The sequence below is a fragment of the Nycticebus coucang genome, chromosome 20, assembly GCF_027406575.1.
Source record: "Nycticebus coucang isolate mNycCou1 chromosome 20, mNycCou1.pri, whole genome shotgun sequence".
Classification (NCBI taxonomy): domain Eukaryota; kingdom Metazoa; phylum Chordata; class Mammalia; order Primates; family Lorisidae; genus Nycticebus; species Nycticebus coucang.
The window spans coordinates 34,875,746-34,895,422 of NC_069799.1; the positions used below are offsets into that span (position 1 = coordinate 34,875,746).

Consider the following 19,677-nt stretch of genomic DNA (forward strand, 5'->3'; position numbering starts at 1 on the left):
CAAGTGGCATTTTGTAAAATGAAGTTTAGAATTCAGGAATTGAAAGTGTCCAGGGTGCTTCTAGTCCCTCACCTGTAAGAGGGAAGGACAAAACGTGCACTGCGTGCCTTTTGGCTATTTTCTCATAGATGTTATTTTTTTAATTTTCTTTTCCCTCCTGTTCAGACAGCTTCTCCATTTAAATAAATTCTGAAGTTCAAAAAAGAATTTTTTTTTAAATTTTGGCCCAAACAAACCTTACCACCTTCAATCTCTCTAAGTGTGTTTCTGTAGTATTAAGTTGTATTTGTTATGTACTTGTTATGCACAAGACGTCTATAATCCTTAAATCTTGGAAAAGTAAAACTCACTGCCTTTTCCATACCCTCTGCTCATTTTACCCTGTCTCCAGTCCTTGACAGACTTTGTTCTCCTGTTTCTGTGAGTTTCACTACTTAGAGCCATCAGATTTAGTGTACACATGTACTGTCACATTGTTCTGGTTTATTTCAGTTAACACGATTTTTTTTTTTTTGTTTGTTTTTTTGAGACAGTCTCACTTGTTCACCCTCAGTAGAGTGCCATGGCGTCTTAGCTCACAGCAACCTCAAACTCTTGGGTTCAAGTGAACCTCTTGTCTCAGCCTCCCAAGTACCTGGAATTACAGGCACCCACTACAATGCCCAGCTATTTTTAAAGACAGGGTCTCTCTGTGGCTCAGAACTGGTCTCAAAACTGTGAGCTCAGGCAATCCAACCACCTCAGCCTCCCAAGTGCTGGGATTACAGGTGTGAGCCACTGTATGCGGCAACACAATAGTCTTAAGGTTTATCCTTATCCTTGGATGTGGCAAGATGTTGTGTTCCAGTGCTGGATGATACTGCATACTCTGTACATGCCACATATTTTGATGTCTGTGTTGCTTATACCTCTTGGCTTTTTTTTCTTTTTTGAGACAGATTCTCACTCTGTCTCCCTGGGAAGAACGTGGTGACATCATAGCTTACAGGAAACTTAAAATCCTGTACTCAAGCAATCGTCCTATCTCAGCCTCCCAAGTAGTTGCGACTACAGGTCCACAACACTCTGCTTTTTCTACTTTTAGTAGAGACAGGATCTTGCTCTTGCTCAGGCTGATCTTGAACTCCTGTGCTCCAGCTATCCTCCCACCACAGTCTCCCAAAATGCTAGGATTGCAGGTTTGGGCCACTGAGCCCAGCCACATCTAGGCTTTTATGAATAATGGTGCAATGAATGTCAGTGAGAACATGTATCTTTCTCGTTCTACCGTGCATACTTTGGATATATGTCCAGGCATGAGATTGCGGGATCAACAGTAACTTTTAATTGTAGTCTTCTGAGAAACTTTGTACTTTTTAATAGTGTCTGCATCATTTTTCCTCACCAACATTTTAAAAAGTATCCATTTTCTTTTTTTTGAGACAGAGCCTTTAGCGTCCCGAGTAGCCAAGACTGCAGGCTCCTGCCACCATGCCCACCTGGGTATTTCTTTTTTTTTGGTGGGGCGGAAAGAATCTCACTATGTCACCATCTGTAGAGTACAGTGGTGTCACAGCCCACAGCAACCTCAAACTCTTGGGCTTTAGCGGTTCTCTTCCCTCAGCCTCCCAAGTAGCTGGGACTACAAGTGCCTGCCACAACACCCAGCTATTTTCTTGTTGCAGTTGTCATTGTTGTTTAGCTGGCCCAGCTGGGCCAGTCTTGAACCCACAAGCCTCAGTGTATATGGCTGGCGCCCACATCAGCCTCCCAGTGTGCTGGGATTACAGGTGTGAGACACCGCCCCCGACCCCTAAAGCGTCCACTTTTCCTATATCCTTGACAACCTTTTTTTAGTGTTCTTTGTGAGTATGATGTAATAGTTCGTTGTGATTTTCCTTTGCATTTCTCCAATAATTAGTAGTTTGAGGATCTTTTCAATGCTTATTGGCCATTTTTTTATATTTCTTCTTTGATAAATGTCAGTGAGCTCCTGCCATCCACCTAGTTCTGCCCCCCAGAGAGTTAGGATTACAGACATGAGCCACTGCTCCCCATCTCTTTTTAATTTTTTGTAGTAGGTCAGCTCATGTCAGTCAATTTTGTTTGTAGTTTTCACCCATACAGGGTGTCCCAAAATTTGCCAGATGTACAAGCATGGGGAAAATGGGAAATTTTAGCTAAATGTACCATTATTTACAAATTATTCATAACATAATATTCCATCATTTTTGTGTTAATTTAAAAATATATTATCTGTTTCCTATCTATAAGTCACTCTATTTATTGCATGATAGTATTGAACTCTATATTTTAAGACAATGAATATAAATCAACCGTGTGTGTGGCAATTTCATTTTCTTTCTATTTACCTATATGTTAGTTGCTTTTCATTTACCTATAGTATGTTTTCTTTTGATTGCTAGCCAATGTTTATTTTAACCTGTAGGTGAATTCTTATTAAAGCTGTCTTAATGTTAACACATATTTATTGGTGACTGTGATACTGGAGTTTCATCTTCAGTAGATTCTTGGTCTTGGTGATTTGAAGAATGACTCCACAGACCACAGATCAGTGGTAAGACAGGATTTATTTACAGAAAAGAAATTTACAAAAACATCAGCTTAGAGAAGCTAGGTGGGGATAAAATCTCTCTCCCTCTCTCTGTCTCTCTCCGGTCTCTTTGCCCAGGGAGATATATATATATATATTACATATATTACATATATATTAATATACTCTTGGACATGGGTATACTCACTAGTTGCATGTGTCCTCCATAGTTACATTTAGCCTGCATGGGTCCTCTGTAGTTACATTTAGCTGGGCCTCTGTAGGAAATGAATGGCTACAATCCCTTCAATTCCCAGGCCTGGAAAACCTACATGAAATTGAACAGTCCTAGGAAATGTGGGGTTCCCTGTTCAGCCACAAGTGCAAGGGGAGGGAGATCTAAGGTGCTGGTGTCTCCCCAACAGTTGTCTGGCCCCTCTGGCTACTGGAGCCTTATGGGGGGAGTGGGGGCCCCCCCTGCTTACCCTGTAGCCCACTGGTTCCTCTGCCAACTGCCACCACACCAGCACCACCACCACCATGTTGGAGGTGACAGGTCCTCCCCTCAGCTGGGCTGAGTTGGCTGGAATGCTGCCTGTCCTGTATCAACTATATATTGTTTGTATGAATCATTCGTGTAATTTGAAGGTAATTTTTGAAAGGCTGTATAACTGTATGTAACTTGATTTTTGGTATTGTTTATTTTTTCTTGTGAGAAACACATAAAATTTGGGAGGGCTATTTGGGTGTATTGCTCTCAAAATATAAATAAATAAATAACACATAAAATTCACTTTTTTTTTTGCGACGGAGCCACAACCTGTCACCGTGGACAGAGTGAACTGGTGCCAAAATGCACAGCAACCTCAAACTCCTGGGCCCAAGCAATTCTGTTGCCTCAGCCTCCCAAGTAGCTGGGTCATTGAGGCACCCGCCACAATGCCCTGCTATTTTTTTGTTGTTGTTGTTGCAATTGTCATTACTGTTTTAGGTGGTCCAGGCTGGGCTCAAACAGGCCAGCCAGTGTATGTGGACGGCGCCCTTACCCACTCACCTAATGGCACCACCAATTATTTTATTTTATTTTATTTTATTTTATTTTATTTTATTTTTTAATTTACTCATTTTTATTGTTAAATCATAGCTGTGTACATTAGTGCAATCAAGTGGTACAATGTCCCAGTTTCATATACAATCTGAAATATTCTCATCAAACTGTTCAATGTAGCCTTCATGGAATTTTCTTAGTTACTGTATGCAGGCATTTGTATTCTGCATTTAGTAAGTTTTGCCTGCACCCATTCTAAGATGCACTGTAGATGTGGCCCCACACATTACCCTCCCTCCACCAAAATCTCCCCCCTCCCTTCCCCTTCCTTGGCCGTTTCCCCATACTCTTGTGCTATAGTTGGGTTATAGCCCTCATGTGAAAGCTATAATTTAGCTTCATAGTAGAGCTGAGTACATTGGATACTTTTTTTCCATTCCTGAGATACTTTGCTAAAAAGAATATGTTCCGGCTCCATCCATGTAAACATGAAAGAGGTAAAGTCTCCATCTTTCTTTAAGGCTGCATAATATTCCATGGTATACGTGTACCACAATTTGCTAGTCCATTTGTGGGTTGATGGACACTTGGGCTTCTTCCATGACTTAGCAATTATGAATTGGGCTGCAATAAACATTCTGGTACAGATGTCTTTGTTATATTGTGACTTTTGGTCTTCTGGGTATAAACCTAGTATACAGGATCGAATGGCATGGATCTTAGAATGGCATGGATCCTACAGGATCTTTAGGTCTCTTAAGTATTCTGCAAACATCCTTCCAGAAGGAACGTATTAGTGTGCATTCCCCCCAGCAGTGTAGAAGTGTGCCCTTTTCTCCACATCCACGCCAACATCTCTGGTTTTGGGGTTTTGTTATGTGGGCTACTCTTACTGGGGTTAGGTGATATCTCAAAGCAGTTTTGATTTGCATTTCTCTGATGATTAAGGATGAAGAGCTTTTTTTCATGTGTCTGTAGATTGTGCGTCTGTCTTCTTTAGAGAAGTTTCTCTTCAAGTCCCTTGCCCACCCTGAGATGGGGTCACATGTTCTTTTCTTGCTAATACGTTTGAGTTCTCTGTGGATTCTGGTTATTAGACCTTTATCCGAGGATAACCTGCAAATATTTTCTCCCATAATGAGGGCTGTCTGCTTGTTTTACTTACAATGTTCTTGGCTGTGCAGAAGCTTTTTACTTTGATCAGGTCCCAGTAGTGTATTTTTGATACTGCTTCAATTGCCTGTGGAGTCCTCCTCATAAAATATTCACCCAGGCCGATTCCTTCAAGAGTTTTCCCTACATTTTCTTCAAGTATTTTTATAGTTTCCTGTCTTAAGTTTAAATCTTTTATCCAGTGAGAGTTTATCTTAGTTAATGGTGAAAGATGTGGGTCCAGTTTCAATCTTCTACAGGTTACCAACCAGTTCACCCAGCACCATTTGTTAAATAGGGAATCTTTTCCCCACTGAATGTTTTTAATTGTCTTGTCAAAGATCAAATAATGGTAAGTAGCTGGATTCATCTCTTGGTTCTCTATTCTGTTCCAGACATCTTTTTCTTTGTTTTTGTGCCAATACCATAATGCCACCAATTTTTATTATTTTTACTTATATAGTTCAGTTGTGCGAAGTATATTGCTGTATATAGCTATGCAAAATACATCTCTAGGGCCTGGTATGGTGACTCACCCCTGTAATCCCAGCATTTTGGGAGGCTGAGGCGGGCAGATCGCCCAAGCTCATGGGTTCGAGACCAGCCTGAGCTAGATCAAGATCCTGCCTCTAAAAATATGTAGTCGTTGTGGCAGACACCTAGTAGTTTCACCTACTCCAGATGCTGAGGGAACAGAATCGTCTGGGTGCAGGGCGACAAAGTGAGACTCTGTCTCAAAAAACAACAAAAAACAACAACAAAACCCCAAAGTACATTGGTAGAACGTTTTTATTTTGCGCATTGAAATTCAATATGGGCAAAACTGTCTTTCATTTTCCCCACTGTCTTGTCCTTTATAAACACTTTCTTTTGTTTCTACAATGTAACTACATTCATTATTTTATTTATTTTGTGATGGTATGAGAGATAAGACCACCAGACAGATTAAAGGCCAATGAGCAGTCTTTTTATTTGTTAAGACTGGCCAGCTGCCTACTCCTAAATGAGATCAGAGGGGGCAGTGACTTCCAGCTTTAGGACAGAGTTTATATGGGTTAACATATGTAGCTAAAAATGGCTTTTGTTGAGCCAGCAAAGCAAGCTACTGGTTTCACACTCTGGTACATAAAGAAGCGGTTTTCTGGCGGCTACTGGTAATTTCTGGTATGTCTAGCTAGCTTAGCAAAAATTATTTTTAAAAACAAGAACTATGGGGTTGGTATTCCTCAGTGGCACAGGTGGCTTCACTGTGGTGGCCTCATCCTGCTTTCCCAATCTGGGCCCCATTACCTCTCCCTACTTCTTGCTTTTTACTTCCTCCTTATAGGGGTGAGGGGAGGGGGTCATTGTACAGCACTGGAGCCCATGGCCTCAATTCATTCATTCATTTATTTTATTTATTTTTTCTGAGACAGAATCTCACTATGTTTCCCTCGGTAGAGTGCTTTGACGTCATAGCTCACAGCAACCTCCAACACTTGGGGTTAAGCGATTCTCTTGCCTCAGCTGCCCAAGAAGCAGGAATTACAGGCACCCACCACAATTCCTGGCTATTTTTTTTTTTGTAGTTGTCATTGTTGTTTGGCAGGGCCCAGGCCAGGTTCAAACCTGCCAGCCCCATTGTGTGTGTCCGGTGCCCTAGCCGCTGAGCAACAGGCACCAAGCCTGTGTCCTGCAATTTTTTTTCCATTTTTATCATTACATGTAAGATGAGCATCATTTAGATAGCATATAGATAGATCTTGATCTTTTTATTTTTTAAATCCCTATATTTAGTCTCTGTCATTTGATTGTGATGTTTAATCCATGAAGATTTACATAATTTTTGAAAGAGAGAATTTATTGTTGACAACTTATTAACTGTTTTCTTTGATTCTTGCATCTGTTTTCCCCCTTCCTTCTTCATTTGTGTCTGATTTGTGTAGTAACACGCTCTGCTTTTTTTTTTTTATTAGCTGAGTGTGTGATTGTAGGTATTTTTATTGTAGTTATCATGGCAATTACACATTTTCAAAATATATTTTAAACTGATAACAACAATTATTACTTTTTATTTTTAAATGTTCTTTTTTTTACATCTGTTCTAAATTATTTTATTGATATCAGTGATACATCTTGTTATATTGTATGTTATATTGTACATGTGGACCCATCAACAGAGTTTTAGTGCTACGTTTCTGTTTTTGTCTTTGAACTCTCAAGTATGATTAAAAGTGTTTCATGTAGCATCATTATAATAATACAAAATTTCACGTAGGTGTATTTAGTTATCTTTCCCAGAGTTATTTGTTTTTACATAATTCAGTATTGTTGTCTAGCGTCATTTCATTGTTAATGAAAGGGTCTTCCTTTGACATTTCTTCTGTAGCATCTTTTTGCATATTTATTTTTTCTTCATTTAGAAGGACAGTTTTGCTGAATATTGTATATGCACATGGAAGGACAGTTTTGCTGAATATTGTATATGCACATGGAAGTTTTTGTTCTTTCAGTACTTTGACTATATCACCCAACTTCTTTTTGACAAGGAAGGTTTGTGTTGATTACTCACTAGTAATCTCACAGGAGCATGCTTAGAGATGACATGTCTGTTTTCTCTTGTTGCTTTCAAGATTCTCTTGTTGTGTGTGACTTTCAATCCTTGATCTTCATCTGTGTTGTTATGGGACTGTTTGTGTTTCTCCTTGCTAGAGTATGTTCAGCTTCATTCATTTTCATTGTGTTCATCAACTTCAGAATTCATTTCTTTATGCTTTTATTTTCTTTAATATCTTCATTTTTGTGATGTAACTTAGTTGTGTGTATCATTCCCATTGACCCATTTAGCATTATTCAGATAACATTAAGGTAATTTTGACAGCAGTCTTTCACTGATTTTTGAGGATGAGAAAAGCCACCTTTCACAAACTTTGTGATATGGTTTTATCCTGCAAGATTCTGACACACGTTGCATTAAGATGGCAAGAGCCATTACATTCTAACAGTGTTTTGCCTGTGGGTGGTTAATTTTTAGATGAAGTATTTTTCCACATTTCCTCTTAAGAGCTTGTTGTCATTTTGTAGACCTGAACCTGTCTCTTATCTTTTAGTCTCTCTGCTGCTGTAACAATATTTTAGGTTCGGTTTTAGTACCTGCAGTCTCTCTCATAGACTATGAGAGTCCTTTCAGCACTCTCCATCTTGGGAGATAGCAACTTTTCTCTGGAAAGGTCCTGAAAACAAGAAGGATTAACACTGGTATCACTCTTTTTGAGGACAAAGCTCAAAAGGATTTGGGAGTTTACTTCCATTTTCACCATGCTCTATTAGGATGGGGTGAAGTGTGTGGTGGGTAAATATGATAAACTTCTTTCTGTTCTATTTATCTCTTTTTGTTATTATTAATATTTCCTAGCTTTTTCTTTTTTGTATTTTATATGTATGCACACACACAGATTTATATATCTGCCTATTTATTTATTTATTTGGAACTGAGTTTCTATCACACTGGGTTGAGTACTGTGTTGTCATAGCTCCTAGCATCCTCAATATTTGGGGCTCAAGAGATCTTCTTGCCTCAGCCTCATGAATTGCTGGGACTACAGGTATGCTGGACTGCTATTTGTGGTAGAAATGGGGTCCACTCTTCTTTACCTTGATCTCGAACACCTGTGCTTAGTGGTCCATTTATCTGAGTCTCCCAGAGTTCTAGGATTACAAACATGAGCCAATAAACACATGGCTCACGTTTGTAATCCTATGTTGTTTCTGTGTTGTCTCTATGACTTCTCATGTCCTGTGCTACAAATTCCTACTTGGTTCTTAGAATTCCTCCAAAATGCAGTGTATAGGAAATATTTATTTATCTTAAGATAATTAGTGCCTATATACTGTATTATGCCATCTTCCTAATGTTCTTGGCATGATTTTGCAGATAAAAATTGTAATGTAGAGAGGAGCCTGTGGCTCAAGGGTAGGATGCCAACCCCATATACCGAGGGTGGTAGGTTCAAACCAGGCCCCCGCCAAACTGCAACAAAAAATAGCCAGGCATTGTCGCAGGTGCCTTTGTCCCGCCAGCATGGGAGGCTGAGGCAAGAGAATTGCCTAAGCCCAGGAGTTGGAGGTTGCTGTGAGGTGTGATGTCACGTCACTCTACTGAGGGCAACAAAGTGACACTCTGTCTCTTAAAAAAAGAAAAATGTGTAATGTATATTTACTCAGTTCTGATAAAAAAAAGTCAGTGGCTAAAATTGCTCTTGTTTACATTTCTTTCAGGTACATCTAACCATCCTGATCAAGATCATTTGCAAAATTTTGACTCAAATATTTTAGTCACAGAAATAATCCAGAGAAGATATCAAAGCTGTGCCCCTGACAACTTAAACTTAACAAAAGACTGGGCAAGTGTGTCTGAGTGTAAGCAGCAGAAAGTATCTGACAGTGGATTTGGCCACTGTGTAAAGGCTACCGATACCAAAATCTTCCAGTGTAGTAAATGTTTGAAAGTCTTCACAGAATTATCAAATCTAAGTAGACATAAGATGATATATAACATAGGGCAAACTTTTCACTGTATAAAGTATGGTAAAGCCTCTAACCCATGCTCACATGTTACTGAACATAAGATAATTCATATTGGAGAAAAACAGGACAAATGTAGCAAAGTCTTCAAATCTGACGCAAGCCTGTCTAAGCATAAGAGACATGATACTGGAGAGAAACTCTACGAGTGTGAAAATGATGCCAAACATCTTAACCTCAGATCAAAATATTGTAACCATAAGAGTATTGATAGTGGAAGAAAACCCTATAACTCTGAAGACTATGACAAACTTACGAAGGAGTACTCACACCTTTCTGGAGATAAAAGAATTCAATCTGGAGAGAAACCCTACAAATATCAAGAATGTGGAAAAGGCTTTAACAGGTCTATAACCCTTTCTGAACATCAAAGAATTCACTCTGGAGAGAAACCTTACAAATGTGAAGAATGTGGCAAAGCCTTTAATCAGTACTCATACCTTTCTAGACATCAAAGAATTCACTCTGGAGAGAAACCTTACAAATGTGAAGAATGTGGCAAAGCCTTTAATCAGTACTCATACCTTTCTAGACATCAAAGAATTCATTCTGGAGAGAAACGTTACAAATGTCAAATATGTGGCCAAGCCTTTAATCAGTACTCAGAACTTTCTAGACATCAAAGAATTCATTCTGGAGAGAAACCTTACAAATGTCAAGAATGTGGCAAAGCCTTTAATCAGTACTCATATCTTTCTAGACATCAAAGAATTCACTCTGGAGAGAAACCTTACAAATGTGAAGAATGTGGCAAAGCCTTTAATCAGTACTCATACCTTTCTAGACATCAAAGAATTCATTCTGGAGAGAAACGTTACAAATGTCAAATATGTGGCCAAGCCTTTAATCAGTACTCAGAACTTTCTAGACATCAAAGAATTCATTCTGGAGAGAAACCTTACAAATGTCAAGAATGTGGCAAAGCCTTTAATTTGTACTCAGACGTTTCTAGACATCAAAGAATTCATTCTGGAGAGAAACCCTACAAATGTCAACAATGTGGAAAAGCCTTTAATCGATACTCAAACCTTTCTGGACATCAAAGAATTCATTCTGGAGACAGACCCTACAAATGTGAACAATGTGGCAAAGCCTTTTATCGTAGTTCAACCCTTAGCAACCATCAAAGAATTCATTCTAGAGAGAGACCCTACAAATGTCAACAATGTGGCAAAGCTTTTAAAAGGAACTCAAACCTTTCTGAACATCAAAGAATTCATTCTAGAGAGAAACCCTACAAATGTGAACAATGTGGCAAAGCCTTTTATCGTAGTTCAACCCTTAGCAACCATCAAAGAATTCATTCTGGAGAGAGACCCTACAAATGTCAACAATGTGGGAAAGCCTTTTACCATTACTCAGGTCTTTCTGTACATAAAAGAATTCACTCTGGAGAGAAAACCTACAAATGTCAACAATGTGACAAAGCCTTCCACTACTTCTCATACCTTTCTAAACACCAAAGAATTCATTCTGTAGAGAAACCCTACAAATGTCAACAGTGTGGCAAAGCCTTTAAGTGGTACTCAAACCTTTCTGGACATCAAAGAATTCACTCTGGAGAGAAACCCTACAAATGTGAACAATGTGGCAAAGCCTTTAATCGATACTCAAACCTTTCTGGACATCAAAGAATTCATTCTGGAGAGAAACCCTACAAATGTCAACAATGTGGCAAAGCTTTTAATGATAATTCAGCCTTTAATAAACATAAAAGAATTCATTCTGGAGAGAAATCCTACAAATGTCAACAATGTGGCAAAGCCTTTAATCAGTACTCAAACCTTTCTAAACATCAAAGAATTCATTCTGGAGAGAAACCCTAGATATGTTAAGAATGTGCCAATGCCTTTCACCACTACATTTTTGAACATCAAAGAATTCATTCTGGAGAGAAACCTTACAAATGTCAACAATGTGGCAAACCCTTTAACAATGTGGCAAACCCTCTCACTAGTACTCAAACCTTTCTGTACATCAAGTAATTCATTTTTGAGACTAACTCTACAAATGCTAGGAATGTGGCAAAGCCTTGCACCCAGAGCTTTCTGTACATAAAAGAATTCATTCTGGAAAGAAACCCTACAAATGTTAACAATGTGGCAAAGCCTTTAATCAGTATTTGAAACATATTGTACATGAAAGAATTCATTATGGAGAGAAACTTAAATATGAATATTGTGGCAAACCCTTTATCTCACTTTGAAACCTCCCTGTACATAAGATAAATCATACAGAATGAAAATCCTTAAAATATGAAGAATGTTGTAGTACCATTACCTGGTGTTGATAACTTACTAAACATAAAAGAATTCCCAAAACTGAAAAGTGTGGCAATTCCTGTAACTGAACTCAAACCTCATAACAAAATTCATAGTGGAGAGAAATCCTACAGATGTGAATAATGTGGCAAAGATTTTTACTGGTCTTTAGCTCTTAGTAAACATAAGAGAAATCATCCCAGAGAAATAATGTGACAATTGAAGATGTGGCAAAGCTAAAACCAGTAGTCCCAGTTTTCTCTACACAATAGAATTGTTGAAGAGAATTCTACAAATGTGAAGAACTTGACAAATGCTTAACTTGTGCTCAAACCATTGTATAAATGAAAAATTTATAAGACAGAAATCCCTGAAGAAAGTTTTGAATCCTATAAGCAGGATTCAGTACATTTCACACATTTCAGTACATTAACAGAATTCATAGAGCAATTGTATATATGTGAACAATGTGACAATGTCTTTAAATGTTTCTCATGCTTTTCTAATCACAAGTCATAATGAACGAAATACTCTACAATGTCAATCATGTCTCAAAGCCTTAAAGTTGTGTTTGTCCTGTTAGGTAAGGCTGAGGAGAGATGGGGCAGAGGATACTAGGAGATCCTTTGTCCATCATAAGAAGAACAAAATGAGCATAGGGCACTTCCACAGAAGACAAGCTAGCATTTCAAGAAGATTCCGAAAAGTGAACTGATGTTTGCTCTACAAAAATGAGTCTCAGGCTCTGCACCTATAACTCAAGTGGCTAGGGTGCCAGCCACATACACTGCACCTGGCGGGTTCTCATCCTGCCAGGGCCCACCAAACAACTATGACAACTACAACCAAAAAAAAGCTGGGTGTTGTCATGGGTCCCTATAGTCTTAGCGACTTGGGCGGCTGAGGCAAGCCAATTGCTTAAGCCCAAGAGTTTCATGTTGCTGTGAGCTGTGATGCTATGGCACTTTACCCAGGACGACAGCTTGAAGTCTGTCTTAAAAAAAAAAAAAGTCTCAGAAGGTCAGAATACATACAGTCGAGGGCCCAAAAGGATGTTGGAGCATGGGTTTAAGTAATGTGACTGTAAGCTCAAGTGACCTATTTTTATTAACATAGTACAATTTATACCAGTGCTATCACACAATATAAATACAATGATAACTTCTGGAAATTGTCTTACAGGGATAGAAAATGTAAAGACACTCCTTTCTGGAAGTTTTCCGCCTTTCTAGGAATAATCATGAATATTCCCCCTCCACACGCACACACACACCACTTAACATAGAATTGGAAAATCTGTATAAAAGGAAAGCATCTCACTAAACCCACAGACTTCTCCACTTGAAAGATATGTTTGTTCTCTGGAATGTACTGTTCTCAAATAAACTTTGATCTTTCGCATACACGTATCTACTTATTCTGATCATTTGTTCCACTGTCTTGGTACCAGTAACCATTCTTTGGCACCTGGAACAAAAAAAAGCAGAACATACACCTGACATCTGGTTTGGGAGGAAAATGCACATCCTTGGCAAGACAAGTTAATAGAACAATGAACATTCTTAATTCACTCTGCCTGCTCATGACTTAATACACCTACAGGTCTCACACTGTCTTTGCTTTTCAGGTAATGTAGCGCCTTACCTACCCTTGCTTCATCTCTTTTATTCTTCAGCTCCACAATTCACTTCATCCCCCCAGTTAGGCCTGATATTTAAAAGCTTAAAAAGTTGTCTCAGACTTCACAACAAGAATGTTAAAGGAGATTTTTACCAGAGTGGGGAGGAAGAGTCAATGAGAGAAAGCCAGGCCAGCAGCAGGCCCCAGGAGCAGAAGAAAGTTTGAAATGGTTGCGTCACTAGAGAAGAAGGTTATCAGGGTCAGAGTTAGTCTAGAGTCTCAGGTGAGAAGATACCAGGCCTTCCATCACTATGAGTATGTGTTCCTGGAGCAGGAAATGGCTCAGAAAGTGGACTCTGCTGGGACCATGCCCTCTTGTTGCACTTGTCATTGATTCACCCTGAAAGGAGTCTGGAGTTTCCTCTAGAGAGATGCATATTGCTCTCTGCTGGAAACAGGGGATCACACTCACTTTCCAGACTGAAATCCCTGAACCAGCATTTACCATCTGAAACTCTTTCAGTCTGATTGACATGCTCCAACTTCAGTACAATGTCTGCTTTCTGATACTGGGATGGCTGATTGTTGGGGAGCTGTCTCTCACAGTAAACAAACTGATGTTAATAACATTGGAGCCACTCCTCTGCTCTCCCTGGATATTCAGGGCCTCTGTTTCCCTCTCCTATATCTGTCTTAAGAACAGAAGGTAAGTTTGCTCCTGTAGCTCAAGTGGCCAAGGCGCCAGCCACATACACCAGAGCTGGTGCGTTTGAATTTGGCTCGGGTTTGCCAGGCATTGTGGCGGGCACCTGTAGTCCCAGCTACTTGGGAGGCTGAGGCAAGAGAATCCCTTAAGCCCAAGAATTTGAAGTTGCTGTGAGTTGTGACGCCATGGCATTCTACCCAGAGCTATAGCTTGAGGCTCTGTCTCAAAAATAAATAACAGAAGGTAAAATACAACACCCCTGTGTTCTCTGTAGTCCATCACTGTTTGATGATGTTTATGTTTCTCCCTTTTAATGCTTTCCAATTGCCCTACCCAATTGTTTGGATGAAGTATTAACTTTTTAAAGACCTAAATTCCTCAAATCCACAGGCCTCCTTTTTCAGGCCTTTAGAAATAAATGACTTACGTAGGTAATAATTTTTTTTCAAAAGAGAAAAATTGAAGCAAGAAGGAACCAGTATGTAGGAGAGAGATGTAAAGGAAAAATGAATATGAAGAAACATAGGTGGTGAGGAACATTAAGAGGAGAGAGAATAATTTTGTGTAGGACGAAACCTAATATAACAATATTTGTCCTAAAGTAAGTCATGGTTTAAGAAGATAAAATTGGGACATAGGGTTTCAGTATTTCTAATGTAGTCCATGTGAGGCATAATATAAACTTTTTGCATGTGAACAAGTTGGCCTGACTGAAAAGGCAATCTCTAATTAAAACAACAAAGTCCTCTTTTTGTTATTAGACTTTTTTTAAAGCCTCTACAGATTACTTGTATATTTTTTGAAACTGATAAATTATATCAAGTATTCCATGTCAATCTGCCACATTAGATTTCTTAAAAAAAAAAAAAAAAAACAATCGCAGCTCTGTATTTTCTTCTGCCGGTCTGAAGCTTCATCTGCTTAGTTGTGGGTGTTGATCATAATTATTAAACTGTTATCACTACTCAAGGTCATCAGTTATTCTCTAGAAACTGAAGTAAAGAAAATAGGGCCCAACTCTGGTTTTTAAAACACTGGCCTCTGCTCAGCACCTGTAATGCAGTGGTTAGGGTGCTGGCCACATACACCAAAGGTGGTGGTGGGTCCGAACCCAGCGCAGGGCAGTGAAAACAACAATGACAACTACAACAAAAAATAGCTGGGCATTGTGGTGGGAGCCTGTAGTCCCAGCTGCTTGGGAGGCTGAGGCAAGAGAATCACTTAAGCCCAAAAGTTTGAGGTTGCTGTGAGCTGTGATGCCAGGACATTCCAATGAGGCTGACATAGTAAGACTTAAAAAAAAAAAAGCCAACAAAAACACGGCCTCTTTTTCTCAGATGTCTTTTTCCCTCCTTCCTCTGGATCTTTAATTCACTCCTATATTCAATAAAAATAAGAGTCAGCCCAAAATAAAAAAGCCTTTATCAGCCCTCATTTTAGGTGGTGTAAGGTCCCTTAGACTGTTTTTTCTTAAATCTACACTTTGTCTCTTGTTTTTCTTTTTGGAGACAGAGTCTTAAGCTGTTGCCCTGGAAGAGCGCTGTGGCGTCACAGCTCATAGCAACCTCCAATTCTCGGGCTTAAGTGATTCTCTTGCCTCAGGCTCCCAAGTAGCTGGGATTACAGGTGCCCCCCACACTGCCCGTATATTTTTTGATTGTAGTTGTCATTGTTGTTTGGCAGGCCCAGTCTGGATTCAAAACTGCCAACTCTGGCTTGCTAGCCGCTTGAGCTACAGGCACCAAGCCCTGTTTTTATTTTTCGTTCTCTCATCACCACCAAGCACGGAAAAAGAATCATGGTACAGTTTGGGGCTGGTCCCCAACACACATTGGCAAAATATATGTTACACTAAGGGTCCTCAAACTACGGCCTGCGGGCCACAGGGGATGGTATTTGTTCCTGTTTTGTTTTTACTTTAAAATAATATTTGTGAAGTGTGCATAGGTATTTGTTCATAGTTTTTTTTTAAACTATAGTCCAGCCCTCCAACGGTCTGAGGGACAGTGAACTGGCCCCCTGTTTAAAAAGTTTGAGGACCTCTGTGTTACACCAATAATTATCAAAGGGGGCTCGGCACCCGTAGCATGGTGCGAGCCACATACACAGAGGCTGGCAGGTTCGAACCAGCCTGGGCCAGCTAAACAGCAATGACAACTGCAACAAAAAATAGCCAGGCATTGTGATAGGCACCTGTAGTCCCAGCTACCTGGGAGGCTGAGGGAACAGAATTGCTTGAGCCCAAGAGGCTGAGTTTGCTGTGAGCTGTGACACTATGGCACTCTACCAAGGGCGGAAAAGTGAAACACTGTCTCAAAAAAAAGGAAACAGAAAACTTAAACAAGTCTATAGATCAATTACACCTAAAAATCTTACACTACACTCTGTGACAGTAGAATACAAACTATTCTCAAGCACATTATGCCAGATAGGCAACTTGTAAGCCACAAAATAAGCCTTAACAAATATTAGGGTGAACATTCGAAGCTCAGTAGTTAGGGCATGGGCCACATGTTCTGGGGCTCATGGATTCGAACCCAGCCCAGGCCTGCTAAACAAACAAACAAAAACTAGCCAGGCATTGTGGCAAGTGCCTATAATCCCAGCTACTAGGGAGCATGAGGCAAGAGAATTGCTTGAGCCCAAGAGTTCGAGGTTTTTATGAGGTATGATGCCACAGTACTTTACCAGGGTGACAAAGTGAAACTCTACCTCAATTAAAAAAAAAAAAAAAGTTTAGCACAGGGTGTCACTCTTGCTGAGGTTGGTCCCAAACTCATGAACTCAGGGAATACACTCCCCTCAGCCTCGCAAATGCTGGGATTACAGGTGTGAACCACCGTGCCCAGTCCCAAAATAATTTTAAGAATCCACAATTTGGCGGTGCCTGTGGCTCAATGAGTAGGGCGCCAGCCCCATATACTGAGGGTTATGGGTTCAAACCCAGCTCTGGCCAAACTGCAACAAAAAAATAGCTGGGCATTGTGGCAAGCGTCTGTAGTCCCATCTATTTGGGAGGCTGAAGCAAGAGAATCGCCTAAGCACATGAGCTGGAGGTTGCTGTCAACTGTGACACCATGGCACTCTAAACATGGCGACAAAGTGAGACTGTCTCTAAAGAAAAAAAAAGAATCTGCAATTTTTTTTGAGACACAGTCTAGAGTGCTATGGCTAGAGTGTCATGGCAACATAGCTCACAGCACCCTCAAACTCCTGGGTTCAAGCAATCCTCCTGCATCAACCTCCTAAGTTGCTAAGGGTATAGGCATCTGCCACAACACCCAGCCAATTTTTCCTCTTGGCTTCTCTTGCTCTTGTTCAGGCTGGTCTTGCCTCCCAGGCTAATCTGTTTTGTTTTTTTGTGACAAAGTCTTCCCACTCTATTGTTCCAGGCTAGAGTCCCATGAGCCTAACTCACATCATCTTCAAAATCCTGGGTTCAAGCAACCTCCTACCATAGCCTCCTGAATAATTGTGACTACAGGTGCCCAACACGATGCCCAGCTAATTCTTCTTCTTCTTCTTCTTCTTCTTCTTCTTCTTCTTCTTCTTCTTCTTCTTCTTCTTCTTCTTCTTTTTTTTTTTTTTTTGAGACACAGTCTCAGTTAGTAATCCTGGGTAGAATGCTATGGCACCATAATAGCTCATAGCATCCTCAAACTCTGGGGCTCAAGTGATCCTCTTGCCTCAGCCTCCTGAGTAGCTGGAAAAACAAGCACCCACCATAACACCTGGTTAATTTTTTTTATTTTTACTAGAGATGGTGTCTTCTTCTTGCGCAGGCTGGTCTCAAACTCTTGAGCTCAAGAGATCTGCCGACCTCAGGCTCTCAGAGTGCTAGGATTACAGGCAAGAAGCACTGTACCCAGCCCAATCTTTTTTTTCTTAAACAAGAATCTGAAACTCATTCATACGGAAAATAACCCTAGCACTCTGGGAGGCCGAGGTGAGTAGATTGCCTGAGCTCACAGGTTGGAGATCAGCCTGAGCCAGAGAAAGACCCCGTCTCTAAAAATAGCTGGGCATCGTGTCAGATGCCGGTAGTCCCAGCTACTTGGTAGGCAGAGGCAAGAGAATCACTTACGCCCAAGAGTTTGAGGTTGCTGTGAGCTATGATGCCCTGGCACTCTACCAAGTATGACTCTGTTTCAAAAAAAAAATAAATAAATAATGGGGTGTTGTGGCAGGTGCCTGTAGTCTCAACTACTCAGGAGACTAAGGCAAGAAAATCACTTGAGCCCAAGAGTTTGTGGTTGCTGTGAACTATGACACCACAGTATTCTGCCAAGGGTGACAAAGTGAGACTCTGTCTTTCAAAACAAACAAATAGGGTAGCGCCTGTGGCTCAGTGAGTAGGGCGCCGTACCCATATATGGAGGTGGCGGGTTTGAACACAGCCCGGGCCAAAATGCAACAAAAAAACAGCCAGCATTGTGGCCTGCGCCTGTAGTCCCAGCTACTCAGGAGGCTGAGGCAAGAGAATCGCCTAAGCCCAAGAGCTGGGGGTTGCTGTGAGCTGTGACGGCACAGCACTCCACCAAGGGTGACAAAGTGAGACTATGTCTCTAAACAAACAAACAAACAAACAAACACGCACGGCACCTGTAGCTCAAGTGGCTAAGACGCCAGCCACATGCAGCAGAGCTTGTGCGTTCCAATCCAGCCTGGGCCTGCCAAACAACAATGACAACTACAACAAAAAAATAACCAGGAGTTGTGGCAGGGGCCTGTAGTCCCAGCTACTTGGGAGCTGAGGCAAGAAAATCGCTTAAGCCCAAGAGTTGGAGGTTTTTGTGAGCTGTGCTACCATGGCACTCTACCCAGGGTGACAGTTTGTGACTTTGTCTCAAAAACAAACAAACAAGCAATCAAACAAAAAAACCTGAGGTACATTATAGATATTGGAGGTAAGTTATTGTCACCCACAGAGAACAGGTGTGTGGAGATCTCTAACATCACATTCTTATACAAATTTTCCTGAGCAGGGTCTAAATACTTCTACTCCTCTGGAGAGAATTCTATGGCTACATCCTTGAATATCAACAGTTCTTGAAATAGAAATAAATAAATTACACATTGTCATGGCCAAAGTTCTTAGGGTCTAATTATCCCACTATGCCAAAAAGAATTCTATGGCCACATAACTAAATGTCTAAAGTCCCTAAAAGAATCAAAAAGAAGGCTCAGCGCCTGCACTCACTACTTGATAGTACTGAAATAGTATTATACAAAATTTCCCCAAAAAGAAAAGCCCTGGACCAGATGGTTTCACACTGGAATTCTATCAAACTTTCAAAGAACTAGTTCCTATCATGCATAAACTTTTGTAAAATATAGAGAAAGAAGGAATCCTCCCCAACACATTCTACAAAGCAAATATCACCCTTATCCCCAAACCAGGAAAGGACCCAACAAAAAATGAAAACTATAGACCAATATCATTAATGAATATTGATGCAAAAATATTCAACAACATATTAGCAAACATATTACAACAACACATTAAAAAGGTTATACACCATGATCAAGTGGGTTTTATCCCAGAGACACAGGGTTGGTTCAACATACACAAATATATAAATATAAAACACCATGTGCTCGCTTTGGCACCACATATACTAAAATTGGAACGATACAGAGAAGATTAGCATGGACCCTGCGCAAGGATGACAAGCAAATTCGTGAAGCAGTCCATATTTTTGAATTAAAAAAAATAAATAAAACACCACACAAATAGAATCAAAAACAAAGACCATATGATTCTTTCAATTGATGCAGAAAAGGCTTGACAATA

General features: G+C 40.2%; 1 protein-coding gene and 1 non-coding gene across 4 annotated transcripts in view; both read left to right on the forward strand.

The window, feature by feature from the left end:
* LOC128572304 (zinc finger protein 43-like) overlaps positions 1-12,949 on the forward strand; it is a 505,819-nt gene extending 492,870 nt beyond the window's left edge. For all 3 annotated transcript variants that reach the window (XM_053572126.1, XM_053572128.1, XM_053572127.1), the window contains one exon: positions 8,991-12,949. In XM_053572126.1, coding sequence (XP_053428101.1) covers positions 8,991-11,122 — 2,132 coding nt within the window. In that variant the 3' untranslated portion in view covers positions 11,123-12,949. The remainder of the gene's footprint in view (positions 1-8,990) is intronic.
* A 6,528-nt stretch (positions 12,950-19,477) lies between these two features.
* LOC128573156 (U6 spliceosomal RNA) lies at positions 19,478-19,584 on the forward strand. The gene has a single exon (XR_008376326.1). It is a non-coding gene; the product is annotated as a U6 spliceosomal RNA (small nuclear RNA).
* Positions 19,585-19,677: the final 93 nt, after the last annotated feature.